This window comes from Haemorhous mexicanus, chromosome 15, assembly GCF_027477595.1.
Source record: "Haemorhous mexicanus isolate bHaeMex1 chromosome 15, bHaeMex1.pri, whole genome shotgun sequence".
Lineage (NCBI taxonomy): Eukaryota > Metazoa > Chordata > Aves > Passeriformes > Fringillidae > Haemorhous > Haemorhous mexicanus.
In genome coordinates, this window is record NC_082355.1 from 2,131,058 (window position 1) to 2,148,805 (window position 17,748).

At 55.3% G+C, this 17,748-nt stretch overlaps 1 protein-coding gene across 3 annotated transcripts in view; it reads left to right on the forward strand.

Moving 5' to 3' along the window:
• SH3PXD2B (SH3 and PX domains 2B) overlaps nt 1-17,748 on the forward strand; it is a 69,579-nt gene that overhangs the window by 46,632 nt on the left and 5,199 nt on the right. The window contains exons 6-13 of one of the 3 annotated variants that reach the window (XM_059859902.1): nt 4,275-4,300; nt 4,563-4,598; nt 10,900-11,034; nt 12,375-12,479; nt 14,324-14,441; nt 15,514-15,740; nt 17,339-17,388; nt 17,551-17,676. In XM_059859902.1, the coding sequence (XP_059715885.1) occupies nt 4,275-4,300; nt 4,563-4,598; nt 10,900-11,034; nt 12,375-12,479; nt 14,324-14,441; nt 15,514-15,740; nt 17,339-17,388; nt 17,551-17,676 (823 nt within the window). The remainder of the gene's footprint in view (nt 1-4,274; nt 4,301-4,562; nt 4,599-10,899; nt 11,035-12,374; nt 12,480-14,323; nt 14,442-15,513; nt 15,741-17,338; nt 17,389-17,550; nt 17,677-17,748) is intronic. The other 2 variants (XM_059859903.1, XM_059859904.1) reach the window with 2 other exon arrangements.

The window sequence follows — 17,748 nt, forward strand, 5'->3', positions numbered from 1 at the left end:
AGGGGAAAAGGGCTGGTCAGCCACTCTCATGGAGCCCTCCTGCTCCCTGTCCCTTCCCTTGGCTTCCCTGGCTCACAGCTCTGCTCACCCCTGCCACGAGGGTGGCAGCTGCTGGCAGTGGAGGGGACAGTGAGTGCTGTTGGAGCCACCTGTGCTTGTTCTGTCTGGGTGCAGGTGAGGCTCCACCCAACTCACTGCAGCCCGGGATGTCAGACCCTGCCTGGGCCACAGCTGGCTGCAGCCCTTGGAGCTCTGGTTTAAATTCAGTCCTTGGAATTCTGGTTTAAGTGCAGTTTGTGGAGCTCTGGTTTAACTGCAGTTCATGGAATTCTGCTTAAGCTGCAAGTTATGGAATTCTGGTTTAACTGCAGTTTGTGAAATTCTGATTTCACTGAAGTTCATGGAGCTCTGATTTAACTGCAGTTCGTGGAATTCTGGTTTAACTGCAGTTCTTGGAGCTCTGGTTTAACTGTAAGTCATGGAATTCTGATTTAACTGCAGTCTGTGGAGCTCTGGTTTAACTGCAAAGGGTGAATTCAGTCCTTGGTTCTGGCAGTGTTTGGGAATGGAAAGAGGAGGTTGGACAGCCCAAGCATTTCTCCCCAGGCCCCTGTGGTGCTGTTTTCCCCAGAGCTGGAGCTCTCCCTGGGCTGAGCCAGGGCTCTCCTGCTTTTCCTGCTCCCTCAGCAGCCCTGTGCTGAACAACACGAGCACTCCTCAGCCCTTCCCAACCTCCCCCTGCTCTCCAAGCCCCAGCCTGTCCCAGGGAGAGGAAAAGGGTCCAACTCTGACTTTATTCCTCCTCCTTCCACCACTGCTCCCAGCTGGGCAGGATGTCACAGCCAGGAGGGGAGGTGAGACAGGACCCAGCAGCCTTTGGTGGGTGGAAGAGGGAGGTGAAGCCTTCCCTCCATCCCCTCTTGTCCCCAGATATTCCTGTGTCCTGGAGAGACCACATCACACAGGAGGGCAGGGCGAGGTGGCAGGGTTTCTACTGGCAGTGACAGCTGCTGGCTTTTGTGATGTGGATCCCTGTCCAGCAGCTCTGGACTGGAATTACCCCACTGCTTCCAACTCCTAGGGGTGCCCAGTGTGGGGCAGAACGAGGCTGAATCCAGAGGAGTTTGTGAAGAGCAGTGGGGGAAGGAGAGAGAAATGCTTATGGAAAAAGAAACCTCTGGAAAGTTAGCAGTCTGGGGGATGTGGGATTTTTCTCCTCAGTGTTGGATGGAAGCCCTGCAGCTTCAAAGAGCAGAAGTCATCAAATTCCTGCTCCCCACGTCTCTCAGCAGGTCTGAGCAGCACAGGATGCTGAGGTGGGAGGTTGCTGTGTGCCCCCCTCAGCTCCCCCCCGGCCCTTTGCAGCTCAGAGCTGGTTTTAACCACAGCAGAGGGGCTGGAGTGAGGCTGGGGAGGTCTGAGGGGCTGGGCACGGAGCCACTGCTGAGTCAAGGCATTCAGCTGCTCTCTCCTCCAGCTGAGTTTCAGCTCTGGGACATGAGGGAGCCCAGGTTAATTCTGTTAACCTGAGCTCCCTCATGTTAACAGAAACGAGGCCCTAATAGTCATTAATAAATTATTAATATTAATGATTAACTAGTTGTTAGTATTACCAAGCAGTTATTTATTCACTGCCCACAGTTACAAGGGGGATGTGGTGGGGGAGGAGCTGTTGTGGTGCTGTTCCCACCCCTGGCCATGAGAAACCTCTTCAATGAAAAGCATCTTTCTCTGGGTTTTCTGGGGAGCTGAGAAGCCCATCAAGTGTAAAACACCTACAAAAGTTGTTGCTTTGAGCTTTGTCCCTGCTCTAGGATGCAGGGGCTGCAGGGAGCCACTCCAGGAGCTTCTGCTGGTGGACCAGAGACCCATGAGGGTGGATGTTGGTTTGGACAAGGATTCTTGCTGGCCTGTGGCTTTGGGGTCGTGTCCTGCTCTGCAGAGATCACAGCTTGTACACAGAGTTCTTTGTTGTGCATTTCTGCAGATCCCCACGTGCACGTTCACCAGGAGCTCAGGCTGGATCCCAGCTCCAGAACAGCCTCCTCCTTCCCTGTCTCTGAGAGCTGGCTGTCCTGGATGACAGCAGACAGAAATACCAAACTCTGCAGAGCCCTGCTGTGTGCCAGCTCCCTGGACAGAGCCCTGGCTTTTCTGAGCTCCCAGGGCAGGTCCTGAGCCTGAGGGCTCAGCTTGGCCAACTCTGCAGTGCCCTGGAGTGTGGGACAGGGGCTCCTTTCAGAGCTGCTGGAGCATTTGCTAAACATCACTTCTCCCAGACAAGGGCTCTCTTGTACCCTGTTCCTTGCCTCTGTAAATCTTGCAAACATCTCCAGGCTGGCTGAATGCTTAGGAGATGAAGCCCCTCCTGACAGCTATTTTGGTGGCATTACTGTGTTACAGCAGGGCTTTTTTTTTTTTTACAGGAGAGGCTGGGTTTTTTTTATATGAGGGAGATGTTTTCTTGGAATGCTGACCTCAGATCCGTCCTGTTTGATGTGGCTCCTGGGTTTGCAGCAGCTGCAGTTGTTTTCTTGTGTTGCTGCTCCAGTCCTTCACCTATTCCACCAGCTGGCTGTGGCAGCAGGGCCAGTGCTGAGGTCCCCAAAGCCACATTTGGGGGCACTTTTCTCCTGTGAGTCCCACTGCAAGGTGGGTTTTTCTGGGTGACAACCTCAGGGCCACCTCCCCCAGCTCTGGGACCTGCCTGGCCCAGCAGCCACCAAATGTGCCTTAGGAAAGAGTTTACAAACTCAAGCCAGCTTGTAACAACTCTGCTTTAGAATTAATGACTTTTAATTAACATTTCTTGCCTGAATGATGACCCTGTGAGTCCATGAAGAATTTCAGTTGTCCTACAGGTTGTTGAAAAGCAGCCTCTTTGTTTTTAATTTATTTTTAAAGTCTGCTCAACCTCTGTGCTCCCCATCTCACTCCTTCCCACCCCTGCATCCTCAGGGATGCTGCCTAGAGAAGATGCTTGAGAAACCTGACTCTCTTTTCCTAAAACAAGTGGCATTGAATGTGCTAAGAGCTCTCCATGTGTCCAAGTTTCCTTTCAGGGGATTGTGAGGTTCTTGAAGGACACTGAGCTGAGCCCCCTGAGGCTGTGGTGTTGGCTCAGAGCTTTAAGTGAGGCTCCAGTCACGCAGCAGCCCTTGCCTTCAGCACTCTGGGGAGCAGCTGGAGGAGCATCCCTGGCTTTTTCCACCTCTGTGGGGCTGGTTGGTGGCCCCCTGTCCCAGCTGGGCCTTGGTGCTTTGTAGCTGTGCTGTGGCTGCTGGGGGCTGGAGCTAAATGAGATTTACAGTGGAAGGCAGAGTGGTTTTTCCTTCCCTTCTGCTGGAGCCATGAGTTTCCAGGGAGCTGTGCACATGAGCTCTGCTCTGCCCTTCTCTGCTCCACGGGGATCTGAGGAGGAGGAGGAGGAGGAGATGCTGCCAGGAGTTCATTGCTGTTTCCTGTCTTGTCTGAGCTCCTGTCCCCTCTGAGGTGCTTGGGCCAGGGCTGCTGCTCTTCAGACCTGCAGCTCTTTGTGTCCCTGCCAGGAACATCCCAGCAGCAAAGTGGAATTGCAGCTCCTGCCTTGCCCCCTCACTCAGAGGGAGCAGCCAGGGAAGGGAAGCAGGGGATGAGTTACAGTGATGGGTTTAGCAGAAGGCAGGGCAGGAACTCCAGTTATTCCCATCTCCAGCCTGGCCTTGGTTTTCCTCCCTTCCCTGTGGCACCTCTGAACTGGGGCAGTTTTAATGGGGCTTATTAATTAACTCTGATTTAGCTCTGCAGTGCTGCCTCTGTTGAGAAATCTTTGGGATGCTCTGTCCCAGATTCCCCTGTTGGTCTCTGCACCTGGGACGTGGTGTTCAGGTCTCTGCACAGTCTGTGGTCTCTGAACTCAACAGGCTCCAGTTTCTGTGACAATGTCCTGTTTGTTTCCACTCCATCTTGGCTGCATTTGATTTCATTTTATTTCATTTTGTTGGCACTTCCGTGGATGAGTGCCCGAGGTGGTACCAAGTGCCTCGGTGGAAGTTGTAAGGCCAGGCCAGCAGCCAAGCTCAGCCTGGGAAGGACAAAACATTAAATTATGGAATGGAAGGAGGGGGGCAGGGGCTGTTTGCAGGTGGGTGATGCCCATGGAGACAATGGCTGGCTGAGGGAGGTCAGTGGCCCCACCAGAGCCAGCACTGTGTGCACTCCTGGGTGGGTTTGTCACTTGGCCAGCACCCCAACTGTCCCCTCGCTCTGCTGACACTCTTCCTTCTCTTTTTCAGGGAGCCCATTGGGAAGAAGAGGTCTGGTAAGGACTCCTTTCCTCTCTGCTGGTCACACCAACTCCTCTCCCACCCACAGGCCAGCTCTCCTGCTGTGGGGCAAGGTCCCCCCACATTGCCACCCAGGCCCCCATCCCATATCCCCTGAGCCCCTGTGGTGCTCCCCAGGGTGGGTCAGATGCCCACAGCTCCCAGCACTGCCCTGGAGGTGCTGTGAGCACTGCTGGACCCCCAGTCCATCCCCTCCCTGCCTCATGCCTTGTCTCCCATCCTTTTGTTCCTCATCAGGGATTGTCCAGAGAACGGCCTCTTTCCTGCACAGAGGTACTAACAGCTGCTCCTGCCCTTGCTCTGCTCTGCCTTTCTCAGGGGACACCTGCTCACCTGGGGGGGCAGGAAGCTTGTCACCCTTGCCCAAAGCTGTCACATCCCCTGTGGCTTTCTGTGGTGGCTGGTGGACACGGGGTGGTGGCACAGGGGCTGGGGCTTGGCTCTGGGTGCAGCTCCACGGGCAGGGGACGTGCCCCAGGTCCTGCTGAAGGTCTGCAGGGCTGGGGATGAAATGTTTCAGGAGTTCAGGGGAATGTCTGAGCTGCCTGGGGGGCAGTGTGGGGCTGGAAGTCTCCTGGTGCAGCAGGATGCTCTCCTTCTCCGTGGCTGGGAGCCTTGGGAAGGTGGTTGGGTCTGGCATGCTCTACCCTTGCTCCTCAGGAGAGGGGGACATCTCTGAAGAACCCCCTTGTTGGTGTGGTTTAGGGTCATTGGAGCTTCCCAAAAAGAGCAGGAGAGAGGAGTGGAAGAGCCTTTGATCTGTGGGTTAAGGAGGCATCTTTCAGCTCCTGGAGCTGCAGGAGGTATGAAAGTGATGTGACTTTCTTTGGGAAGGAAGGTCTGAGCTTTGGCTGCGTGGAGATCCTGCTGAAATCAGTGGTGGGAAGGATTTTGGCCAGAGGACTGGCACTGCCATCACCTGTGTGAGCAAACCCACTTGTGGGTGAGTGGGTTCCTCTTGCAGCAGGGAGGAGAGGCACAGCAGGGACTCAAAGACTCCACTTCCTTTTCCAGGGGAGCTGCAGGTCATCCCTCCTCCAGGAGCTGATGTTTTCACTGGGGCTGCTGGTAGGATGCAGGTGGGAAGCTCTGGTGTGGTTGGTGGCTCCTGGTTTTGATCTGTTCTCATGGGCTGAGTGCTCTCCTGTGGGGCTCACAGGGTTTTAACCTGTTAAAACCTTTGACAGCATTTTCTGCTCAATCTCTGACTGCTCTCTGTCCAAGCAGGACATTGGGATGGGCATTTTAAACCCTCATGAACCATTTGCCAGCACAGCCTGGTTCTGTTCTGAAGTGCTGGGGACAAGAGAAGGGTTGAGAAGAGGAAAAAAATTTCTGCTGCATAACTTAGTTCAATGAGGGCAAAATTCAATTTAAGGACACTGCCTGTTAGAGAAGCAGGAGTTCTCCACTGAGGAGGAAGAGTTTGGATAACATCCAAGGCAGAGCCTGCTCTGGCAGGGCAGGATGTGCTGTTCTGGCCCTGGCAGCAGCCACCAGGGAAAGGTGTTTGCTCTCAGTAACCTTACACAGGGTTGGTGCCTCGTGCCAGACGTGTTCAGACATTCATCTCTCTGTCTTGCATTTCCTGGCAGCAGAAACAGAATTTGGTTCAGCTGCTGTCACCCCAACTCCTTCAAACCCTTGAGGAAATCCCTGGTGGCTCGTTGGGTCTTCAGGCCAGGCCTGCTTTGAGGTAGAAAATGTGCAGCGAGGCACAAAAAATACTCCTTCAGTCCAGGATGTCCCTGAGGAGGGGTCATCCAACAGCTGCTAACAAACAGAAATCACGAGGCTTGTCCAAAAAGCAATTTCCCAATTGCCTGAGAGGGGGTGAACTGCTCTTGAGTAGTGCTGGAAAGAGCTCTGAGGTGCTGGCAGTGCAAGCTGGGATTGGAAATGGGATTTGAGCAAACACTGGGATGCAGAGTGGGTTAAAGTGCTGCTCCTGTGGTGACCACGAGACTCAGGTGACACTTGGAGTTTCGAGGAGGGCCCGGTGTGTGTGTGAGCACTGGAAATAAAATCAGCTTTCTTTGCTTAGCTTTTTGTACAGCACTTGTAATCCCACCTGGCTGAGCCTGAGGCGTGGGCTCTGCACAGCTTGCAGGGGGTGGATTATCCCAGACTTTGGGGCTCTGCCTGAGTTAGGTTTGTCTAAAAGCAGCCATGCCATCAGTGCCCTGACTGTTGGAGCGTTTCTGTTCTCTCTGCCTCTCACAGAAGGCACAGATGGAGAGCCATGGATGGTGCAGGCGAGCCTGAAACTGCCTCCAGAGTTTATATTTGGGTGCAGCAGGCAAGGAGGCTGGCAGAGACCTCAAATGCCCCTTTGCCAGTTTGGTTTTAGCTGCTTTCTTGTGTGCCCACGTCCCTTTTGCAGTGCTGGGGAACGTCCCTGCAGTGTTTGGGCTGAGGAGAGGCAGTGGAGGAGCCTCAGGGGAGCTGTCTGAAACCCCACTGGTGGATGGTATTTCCATGTGATTGTTTTCCACATTCTGGAAGAATCCCTGGGGAGATGAGAGGGTTTGCAAAGAATTCAGCAGAAACTTCAGTGCCCATTTCAGTGAGAGCAGGGGGAAGGTCCATCCCCCTTGCAGGACTGATCATCCCAAACCCCTCAGGTCAGGGAGAAGAGGGGCTGTCCTGAGAGCTCTGGATCTGACCCACACAGGCAGAGGAGGAAGGGACTTTATCCAAAGAATGACATTTTTGGGAGATGCATTAGGCAAAGGCTGGAGTGGTCAACAGCCTTCAAACCCAAATACCTGTGCCCCTAATTCAGTGCTGAGCTCTCTGTTTCCCCCTGGGAGCACCAGTGGCCAAGCTCTGTCAGAACCTCCTCATTTTTGGCGCGTGAAAAGCCAGAGGAAAGGAGAGGAAAAAGGAAAGGAAAAAGAAAAGGGAAAGGGAAAGGGAAAAGGAAAAAGATGATAAGCAACCCCCTATCTGTGAGATTTCCTGCCGGGTTTGTACATCTCAGCCTTTGGGTAAAAGGCCAAGTTTCTGGCCAAACAAAACCTGCAAGGATTTTTGGGCTGGCTGAGGGTGAGGTCACTGCTGTGAGCAGCCCTGGCTTGGCTCTGGGATGTGCTGAGTGCCTCTCCTGCATCCAGGGCGAGCATTGCTTCTGCAAGCCCAGCCCAAGGCCTCAGTGGTCCCTTGACTCCATGGATTCCCCTTCCCTAAGCCACATTTGTGTCATTGTCACATCTGAGGAGGCCCAGCTCCTGCCTGAGCTGCCAGCAAACCCCTCTCTGGGGGATGAATTCCTCCTCCCCTCCCCAGCTCAGGGCTCTGGTGCTGTCTCCCACCTCCCTGGGCAGCTTCACACGGGTGCTGTTTTGAGGAGCCCAGGTCTGGCTGTGCTCAGGATGCTTTGCTCACTCCAGGCTGTGTTTTTGTGGTTGAGGATGGTTAGGGCAGGTGAAATGCTCCCGAAATTAACGCCTACCTCTTCCTCCAAGCTCGGTTTACCACTTCTCTTCTGGTTTAATGGGTACACTGGAGGATCCAGAATTGGCTGCTGGAACTACAAATAGCCTCAGAGGCATGGGTGTAATTACAGGAGGGAGGCAGAAAGGGGAGTATTATCTCTTCCTGCAGTTGTTATTCTTCTCTCAGGGGCTGGGTAGATCCTCAGATCCCTTTAAGCACAAACCTTTAATTGAGCTGCTAGAAGAGATAGTCCCAGCATCCACCATTCACTTTGGAGGGCTATTTGTAGCTCTGCCTGCTGCCCCACCTTTGGGTTTTGGTGTGGAGGAAGCTTTCCTGAGCAGGAACAGATCCTCTCTCACCTGGAGCTCTGCAGAGTGCTGTTTATGGACACAGACAGTTTCCTTCCTTTTCCTTGAAATATCACTGCCCTGCAGACACGTGGTTCATTTCAATCTTGGCTGTGGTCTGGCATTCTCAGAAGCAGCTGGGAGAGTTTGTGACCTTGTGAACGTCTCCAGGAGGCAGCAGAAGATCCTGGGAGTCCTGAGGACCTCCTAGATCTTGTCCTGCTCCTGCAGGATGAGGATGGCACCTTAGCACACATCTTTCCTCTCAACCCCTCCTCTCATCTCTCAATTTGTCTTTACAAACTCTACTTTTTAACAACCTGGAACATTTGAAACACCCCCTCCTGACTTTTCCTGGTCTCTGCACCAGCTGTGGCAGGTAAATACGGAGAATAAAGCAGACAAGGAGAGTTCATATTAGCCCAGTGATCCTTGTAGATGGCTCCTGATAGCCAAGGTCTCCCAGCCTTTTCTTCCATTGGGAAGTCCAAATCTCTGTGGCATTAGAGATCAATTTAAAAGATCAATTAAAAAATACTCCACTGACCTCAAGTAACCCCTGTGACCTTAAGTAACCCCTGGATCAATTAAAAAATACTCTAATGACCTCCAGTAACTCCAAATGAACTAAAACAATGCCTCACAGGGACTCCAATGACCTCTAGTAATCCCAAATGACCTTAAGGAACCCCAAATGACCTCAAGGAACCCATACCAGGGCCTCCCCTGACCTCACATAACATTCACCAGTAGTGGTTGAATAAAATGCATCTCTCATCTCTCCCCCTTAGCAAAAGAGCATGTGAACAGCTGTTCCCCCTTTGGCATAAAATTTAAATCAGACAGAGAAATTCCCATGTCTGCTAGGAAACACAATTCTGGGTCCAGCAGGAGCTCCAGGTACAACAGCAGATCCTGACACCCTTAACAATCCCTTTCTGAAGTTCTTTTTCTTTTCCTGGTGTCCCGGTGATCCTACAGTGCTCCTGGTGTCCCGGTGATCCCATAGTGCTCCTGGTGTCCCGATGATCCCATAGTGCTCCTGGTGTCCTGGTGATCCCATAGTGCTCCTGGTGTCCCGGTGATCCCATAGTGCTCCTGGTGTCCTGGTGATCCCATAGTGCTCCTGGTGTCCCGGTGATCCCATAGTGCTCCTGGTGTCCCGGTGATCCCATAGTGCTCCTGGTGTCCCGATGATCCCATAGTGCTCCTGGTGTCCCGGTGATCCCATAGTGCTCCTGGTGTCCCGGTGATCCCATAGTGCTCCTGGTGTCCCGATGATCCCATAGTGCTCCTGGTGATCCCATAGTGCTCCTGGTGTCCCGATGATCCCATAGTGCTCCTGGTGATCCCATAGTGCTCCTGGTGTCCCGGTGATCCCATAGTGCTCCTGGTGTCCCGATGATCCCATAGTGCTCCTGGTGTCCCGGTGATCCCATAGTGCTCCTGGTGTCCCGGTGATCCCATAGTGCTCCTGGTGTCCCGGTGATCCCATAGTGCTCCCGGTGTCCCGGTGATCCCATAGTGCTCCTGGTGTCCCGGTGATCCCATAGTGCTCCTGGTGTCCCTGTGATCCCATAGTGCTCCTGGTGTCCCGGTGATCCCATAGTGCTCCCGGTGTCCCGGTCATCCCATGGTTATCCCAGCTTGTCCCGCCGTTCTCCCGGTGTCCTGATGATCCCATAGTGCTCCTGGTGTCCCGGTGATCCCATAGTGCTCCCAGTGTCCCGGTGATCCCATAGTGCTCCTGGTGTCCCGATGATCCCATAGTGCTCCTGGTGTCCCGGTGATCCCATAGTGCTCCTGGTGTCCCGATGATCCCATAGTGCTCCTGGTGTCCCGGTGATCCCATAGTGCTCCTGGTGTCCCTGTGATCCCATAGTGCTCCTGGTGTCCGGGTTATCCTACAGTGCTCCCGGTGTCCCGGTTATCCCCCGGTTATCCCAATATCGCGGTTATCCCGCAGTTCTCCCGGTGTCCCAGTTTTATCACACAGTTCTCCCGATGTCCTAGCTATCCCACGGTTATCCCGGCTTATCCCGCAGTTGTCCCGGTTGTCCCGCAGTGCTGCCGGTGTCCCGGTTGTCCCACGTTATCCCGGCTTATCCCGCAGTGCCACCTGCCGCCGGTCCAGCTCCGTTCCGCGGCAGCTCCCGGCTCTCCTCCTGCTGGCCGCAGGAGCGCTTTGTTCCCGCTCTGTTCTGTCCCCTCTGCCCCTCCTCGGGAGATTTTTCCCCCTTTTTTGCCAGGAGACCGGGATGTGCAGCCGGGCAGGGAGCAGAGCAGACCGAGGGGCTGAGCACAGCGGGGCTGGGAGGACAGGGAATGTGCCCTGTCCTACAAACACCTCCATCCTACAAACACCTCCATCCTACAAACACCTCCCAGCATGTTCTGGGAGGGGTTCTGGGGCTCCTCAGCCCAGCAGAACCCGCTGCAGGCTCTGTGTTTTGGGGCAGGAGTTTTGGGGAGGAGGACCCTCCTTGTGCACAGGAGGGTCCCCAAAACCCCAGGCAGGTCCAGGCTGCTGTGAGCTCCTGTGCTGGTGGTGGCTGGTGGAGGTTGCTTGGATGGCTCTGGTGGGCAGCAGCAGGTCTCACCTGGCTGTCCCCACCTCACCTGGCTGTTGGTTTGATCTCTGTCTCTGTCACCGTGCCCAAACCTCTGGCTCACCCCTCTCACGCTGGGGTCCCCAGGTGTCCCGGAGCTGCTGGGTGGCGGTGGCCGTGCCCTGGGGACAGTGCTGACCTGGCACACGGGTCGGTTTTGTCCCCCTCCCTGTGCAGGAGCTGACTGTGCCTCGGCTGAGCCCCTGGTGCTGGAGCAGTATGTCGTGGTGGCCGACTACCAGAAGCAGGAGAGCTCGGAGATCAGCCTGTGCGTGGGCCAGGTGGTGGATATCATTGAGAAGAACGAATCAGGTACAGGCAGCTGGGCTCTGCGCAGGCATGGGGCTGCACAGGAGCAGTCCTGGGCTGTCAGGGTTCTCCTCAAGCAGAACAGCCCCCAGGCATGCCACGGGCTTGGTGAGCTGAGGTGGGCTGTGCAGGAAGCAGCTCTGGTCTGTGAGTGTGGACGAGGCTGCAGGGCTCTCTCTCTCAGGGCTGATTTCCCCCGTGCCCAGCGCCCGGCGCCGTCCCCCTTCGTCAGTCTCTCCTTGGTGCTGGAAAATTTGGCTGATGTTTGCTGAGGAAAAAAGCCATCCCTGGGCTTGGCAGGCTGGTTTTAGTGAGTGACAGAGGGGGACAATCTCGTCTTGGCCATGAAAGCCCTCTTAGTGCATTCACAATTCCTGTGGGCAGCAGCCGAGCTCTGCGCTTGCTTCAAAACTTAAACTTGCTCTTAACCTCTGCAAAGGGACTGAGCCATGTCACGGAGAATTTATTCCCTGGAGCTTACAGAAGTTGTTTGTTGGGGGGAGTTAAATGAAAATAGATTTTAACAGCTCTGGAGAGCTGGTTGCCAGAGGATCAGTTGCACCAGCAGCTCTGTTTGAGAACGAGAGAAATAAAAGCAAGCCTGAAGCAAATGAAACGATTAGCACAGCCAGCTCAAAAGCTGTGGAAAATCATTTATTTATCAAAGGTCAGGCCTGCTTTTCCCTCCCATGCAGGTAGCTGATTCCCTCCCTGACAATCTAGTTGTCTTTCTAAATGACTCACCGGGGGGGTTCTGAGGGTAATACTCAGTCTTTGTTTTCCCCCCCTAAAGACACAAATTGTGCTTTTAATAACGAGCAGCAAGCGTTGGTTTTGATTGGACACACAGGGGGGCCAGAATTGCTTGTGGCCTCTCTGGAGCTGGCTGGGCTTCCACTGGGAGAGCTGATGTTTTAAATCCTGCATTTGCTCCTGGCTTTTCAGTTCTGCTGTTTCCACAAATGTCGAGAAGGCGAGCGCAGCAGGGCTCAGCCATCGATTCACACACAGGGTATTCATCTCTGCTAATTAGCCCAGGCTTGCTGACCCACACTGAGGGAAAATGAACCATGAAGGGGCAGAAAAAACCAAAAGCAAATGCAGTGGCTGGAGCCATTCAGCTCTCAGAGCCTCTCCTGGTTTTCCTGGGGAGGGAATTGTACTTTTAGATGTCACTCAGCTGCAGTTCCCCTGTGCTTGGCTCTGTTGCTTTGGGGTCACCCCACCTTCCGTGGAGATGCAAGAAAGGGGTCACAGCCCCCCAGGCACATGGTTTGGAGGGAGGGAGGGAGTTTTTGGCTGGTGTGAGCCCTTGGCTGAGCCTCCTGCTGTTTTCTCCTCAGGCTGGTGGTTTGTGAGCACGTTGGAGGAGCAAGGCTGGGTGCCAGCCACCTGCCTGGAGGCCCAGGATGGAGTCCAGGATGAGTTCTCAATGCAGCCTGATGAAGGTAAGAAGCTGCTGGAGGCATCTGCCCCAGCTTCCTCTGCTGGAAGCACTGCATCACCCTCCCTGAGTGGGGCAGGGCACGAGCCTGGGGGAGGCAAAACCCAGGAACAAAACCTGGGAAAAGGGACAAAACCCCAGGAATGGTCCTGCCTGCTTGGTGCTGCGGCACAGCTGGACACTGGTGGTGCATCCACTGGCCTCTCTGCTCCTCCACAGAGGTGCCACCTCCCAGGAATGCTCACCCCAGTGCCTCCTTTCAGCCCAGGGGGCTGTTTTACCTGCCCTGGAGGAGGAGCAAAGCCCAGGTCCTTGGGCAGTGCATGTGCAGAACAAAGAGCACCCAGTGTGGGAAAGGCAAGGTTCCAGCCTGTCCTTGGAGCAAATCCCAAGTGCCCCTGGATAAGAGATCCTTGCCAGTGCCTCCATGTGCCCAAGGCAGAGCAGTAGCTGGCTCAGCCCCTCGTCTGGGCAGCTGCAGATGGAGGGGGGCTCAGCCTGGGGAGGGCTCCAGGTGAGCAGAGTCTCTGTGCCAGCCCTGTCTCCTCCTGGACCTCAAGTGCCACCTCCTTACGTCCTCTCTTGTCCTTCTCCTGCTTCCCCCCGTGCTGCTCCCAGTGCCATGGAGGTACTGGTCTCTGCCCAGGCACCTTGGCCGCCGCCGGACCCTCGGGGACTTGTACACCCCTGGATGGGCTCAAGGTGGAGCACACAGACTTTCTTGGCTGCCCCTGTGTTGTGCTTGGAGCCTTGTGTGCATGTTGGTTTGCTGTGCATGTGTCAGCCCTCAGGGCGTGCCAGCCCTGCTCCTCAGCCTTCCCTCCCTCTCCTCTCTCAGCTCTTCCTTCTCACGTCTCGTTTTGGGCTCAGAAACTGCAGTTCCTGCTTTCCCCCAGCACACATGTGCAGAATTCTTGCAGCTGCTGCCTCAGTTCCTGCAGTAACCTGGCTTGGTGCCTCCAGGTGGGGTCAGGAGGAGAAGGTCCTGCTGGATGTGACAGGACATTCTCTGCTTGTCTCCCCTGCATGAAGGGCGTGGGAAATCAGATCCTTCCAGAGCTGTGCCACTCCCAGAGGACAAATCCAGGAAAGCTGCATGGTGGGGATGTAGGGATGTCCAGAGGGGTGGATTTTGGAGGCAGATTCTTCCCCAAAAGGCCTTCACCCTGTTGTGAAGGCACTGCTTAAGCACAGGCAATTATTTCCCTATGTTTCTTCCAGAGAGGAAGCTGAGGGAGGGGAGGATGGATGGACCCCTTTGTCTGACATGGCTGCATGGCTTTTAGGATGTTTCTCCTTCCTCCTGAAGGGAAGAACGTTCACATTCCTGCATAACATCCCTTGTTCTGGTGGACAGGACATCAGGTTCTTCTCCAGGCTCCCCACGTGGCTTTGACCACTGTCCTGGGGGTTAAATGGTGATGTTCCTGCAGATCTGCTGCTCTGAAGCAGTTTGAAGGCACTCTGTGTGCATGGGGCTGCCCTCTCACACCTGTAGGATTTCTCACCCCTTACAGAGCACAGTTCCTCTTTAAAGACACTGAGAATGAAATTTCAGCTGAAATGGATGCATGGAAGAGCTTCTGTGATCAGATGTGAAAAGTCTTTAGTCCTAAGGGAGAGGAGAAACTGTTTTAGAGAACTTCTTGGGCCAGAGCAGCTCAGCAAGGTTTACATTTCCAAATACATTTCACTGTCATTTCCCTTTGAATGGTCATGTATCTCTGTGTGTTTGCACCTAAATTACAAGATTTATCATTTGTATGAAGCACTTCATAGCCATTGTTCAGCTGAGGCCAGGTTTCCATCAAACAGCTCCTCAGCAAAGCTGCTCTTCCTTTCCAACAGAGGAGAAGTACACGGTGATTTACCCCTACACTGCAAGAGACCAGGATGAGATGAACCTGGACAGAGGGGCCGTGGTGGTGGTGACCCAGAAGAACCTGGAGGGCTGGTGGAAAATCAGGTACTGGCCCAGGCACTGCAGCTGGGGCTGTGGGGTGTCCAGTCCCAAGGCAAGTCTGTGAGCTGGGGAGGGCAGAGTTCCAGAACTCATTTCTCTCCATCCTGACAGATTTGATGTTCAAGCACAGCTTTGGCTGAAAATCTTTGAACTGCCCAGTTTTCCTGTGCTGGGAGGTGGCTGTGTCCTCCAGCAGAGCTTTAGTGGGGTGTCACATCCTGCTGATGGGAAAACCCAGGAATGTCCCAGGGCTGGCTGCATCCCCTGGCTCTGTTGGAGGCTCCTGCAGGGAATGGCCAGGTCTGGGCCAGCTCTGCTGTGTGCAGGGTGTGCTGAGCCAAAGGCTCCAGCCCATCCCCAGCTAGGCTTGTTTTCTGCTGGAAGCTCATTTTCTCTTCTCTATGGTTGAGAAAAGGCCGAGCTTGCTCAGGGTGAGAGCACACGCTGCAGTTTTCATAACCTCACACTGAACCTGTGCTCTGGCAGCAGCACAGCCCCAGAAACACACCCACTGCCCTTTGAGGCACAGGAGGGCTGCCACAGGAGCTGAAAGGCAATTACAGGCTCAGTAGTTGTGCCATCTGAACGAGGTGGCTGTAGCCCAGCCAGCAGGGGAGGGTCTGGCATGGCAGGGGCACTGTGCATGTGGTTTTTCAGTCAGGGCACAGGGCTGGTTTCTCTCCTAAACAGATTTAGAGCAGGGAAGGGATCCAGGCTGCCAGCAGGGAGAGGGCTCGTGCTCTCTCCAAAGACCAGGCACATCAATCCCAGCAGCAGCCCTCTTGGTTTTCCCTCTGCTTTCCCTGCCAGAGCTCTTCACTCCTGAACTGGTGCCATTGCTGAGGTGCAAACTGGGCTTCAGAGCATTCCCAGCCCCTGGCCCTGGCTGGGGCCAGCTTGTGTGGGAGCATTACCATGAGGGAGCTCTGCTGGTGCCATGGAGAACCTGGCGAGCCCCTGTTGCCCAGAGCTGGCAGCAGTGCCTTCAGCCAAGGTGTGTGCTGAGCTCTGGGCTCAGGTGCCTGGCGTGTCCCGGGGGCTCTGTGCAGTGACCCTGCTGTCCTTGTCCCCACAGGTACCAGGGCCAGGAGGGCTGGGCCCCTGCCTCCTACCTCAGGAAGGGCAATGGAGATGGGTTCCCACCGAAGCTGGGCTCAGGCTCCTCGGCTCACTCCAGTGCCCTGGATCTGGATGGCATCTCCAGGCAGCAGCTGCTGGCCAGCAGGGACAAGGACGGGCTGGGGGGCCAGAGGGACAGCAGGCTGGAGAGCCGGGCCCTGCCCAGCGCCGACATCCGCCGCAGTGAGTGCTGGGCGGGGCAGGTGGGCTCCAACACGGCCTCAGGTGGGCTCCATACAGGGCCTCAGGTGGGCTCCAACACGGCCTCAGGTGGCTCCAACACGGCCTCACGTGGGCTCCAGCATGGCCTCAGGTGGGCTCCAAACAGAGCCTCAAGTGGGGTCACACATGGCCTCAGGTGGCCTCCAACACGGCCTCAGGTGGGCTCCAACACGGCCTCAGGTGGGCTCCAAACAGAGCCTCAGGTGGGCTCCAACACGGCCTCAGGTGGGCTCCAACACGGCCTCAGGTGGGCTCCAAACAGACCCTCAGGTGGGCTCCAAACAGAGCCTCAGGTGGGCTCCAACACGGCCTCAGGTGGGCTCCAACACGGCCTCAGGTGGGCTCCAACACGGCCTCAGGTGGGATCCAACACGGCCTCAGGTGGGCTCCAAACAGAGCCTCAAGTGGGGTCACACATGGCCTCAGGTGGGGTCACACATGGCCTCAGGTGGGCTCCATACAGAGCCTCAGGTGGGCTCCAAACAACCTCAGGAGGGCTTGAAACACATCTTCAGGTGGGCTCCAAGCACGGCCTCAGGTGGGCTCAAACAGAGCCTCAAGTGGGCTCCAACATGGCCTCAGGTGGGCTTGAAACACGGCCTTGAGTGGGCTCAAAACATGGCCTCAGGTGGGCTCCAAACATGGCCTCAGGTGGGCTCCAAACATGGCCTCAGGTGGGGTCAAACATGGCCTCAGGTGGGCTCCAAACAGATCTTCAGGTGAGCTCCAAACACAGCCTTCCCCCCAGATTTTGAGCGAAGTAAGAGGCTGTGAGCTGACAGACTGGCAGGGCCTGTGGCTTCTGCAGCAAGGTCAGGGGATCGTGGCACACACAGTGGGGCACAGGGACCTGCTGAGGGGCAGCAGATGGGATGGGCATCCCCTGCCAGGCTGGGGATCCCCTGCCAGGCTGCAGGGTCAGCTGGAGATGTTCTCCTCTCAGAAACTGGGGGCACCTAAAGGGAGCCTGCCAGAAAGACGGAGAGGATGTTTTACAGGACGAGGGAGAATGGCTTCACGCTGACAGTGAGCAGGTTTAGGTGGAATATTGAGAAGAAATCCTTCCCTGTGAGGGTGTGAGGCCCTGGCACAGGGTGCCCAGAACAGCTGTGGCTGCCCCTGCATCCCTGGCAGTGCCCAAGGCCAGGCTGGACAGGGCTTGGAGCCACCTGGGACAGTGGAAGGTGTCCCTACCATGGCAAGGGGTGGAATGGGATGGGATTTGAGGTCTTTTCAAACCCAGGCAATTCCATGATTCTGAGATTCTGGGATCATAACCTCTCTGCAGGCCAGGTCCTCTGGGTCAGTCCTGCAATGCAAAAGTAATTTCCCATGGTGACCTCAGCTGCATTTCCCAGGAGAACCTGAAAGCTGGGATACCCTTGAGACCTGGGGGACCTGTGCCACTCAGGATTCTGGGCTGATGGGTTCCTCCTTCAGGTTCCTTTCCCTGGGACAGGTTTAGTCCTTGCCTTTCTGTTCTGTCTCTCACTTGTCTTTCCTGAACACGTGCTCAAAAGCCAGGAAACTCAACAGCATCTGGAATTCTTCCTCCACAGAGTCCCCAAAGATGAGGCAGAGGCCACCTCCTCGCCGAGACCTCACCATAGTAAGTGCCAGCTGGTGTGGGAGGGCAGCAGTGGCACAGGGGGAGGGAGGGGAGCACTGCAAGGGGCTCTGGTCGCTGGTTGGGATCTTGTCCCCGTGCCTGGATGTGGTGTCACACCTGCTCTGCAAACACACTGATGGCTTTTCTGTTTTCCTGTCCCAGCCCCGTGGTCTGAACCTGCCTAAGCCTCCTGTCCCCCCTCAAGTGGAAGAGGAATATTACACCATTGCTGACTTCCAGACCACCATCCCTGATGGCATCAGCTTCCAGGCAGGAATGAAAGTAGAGGTGAGACTGTCACCTTCCCTTCACACACTGTCACTGGCTGCCATTGCCCTGGCACCTTTCGGGCAGGAGCTC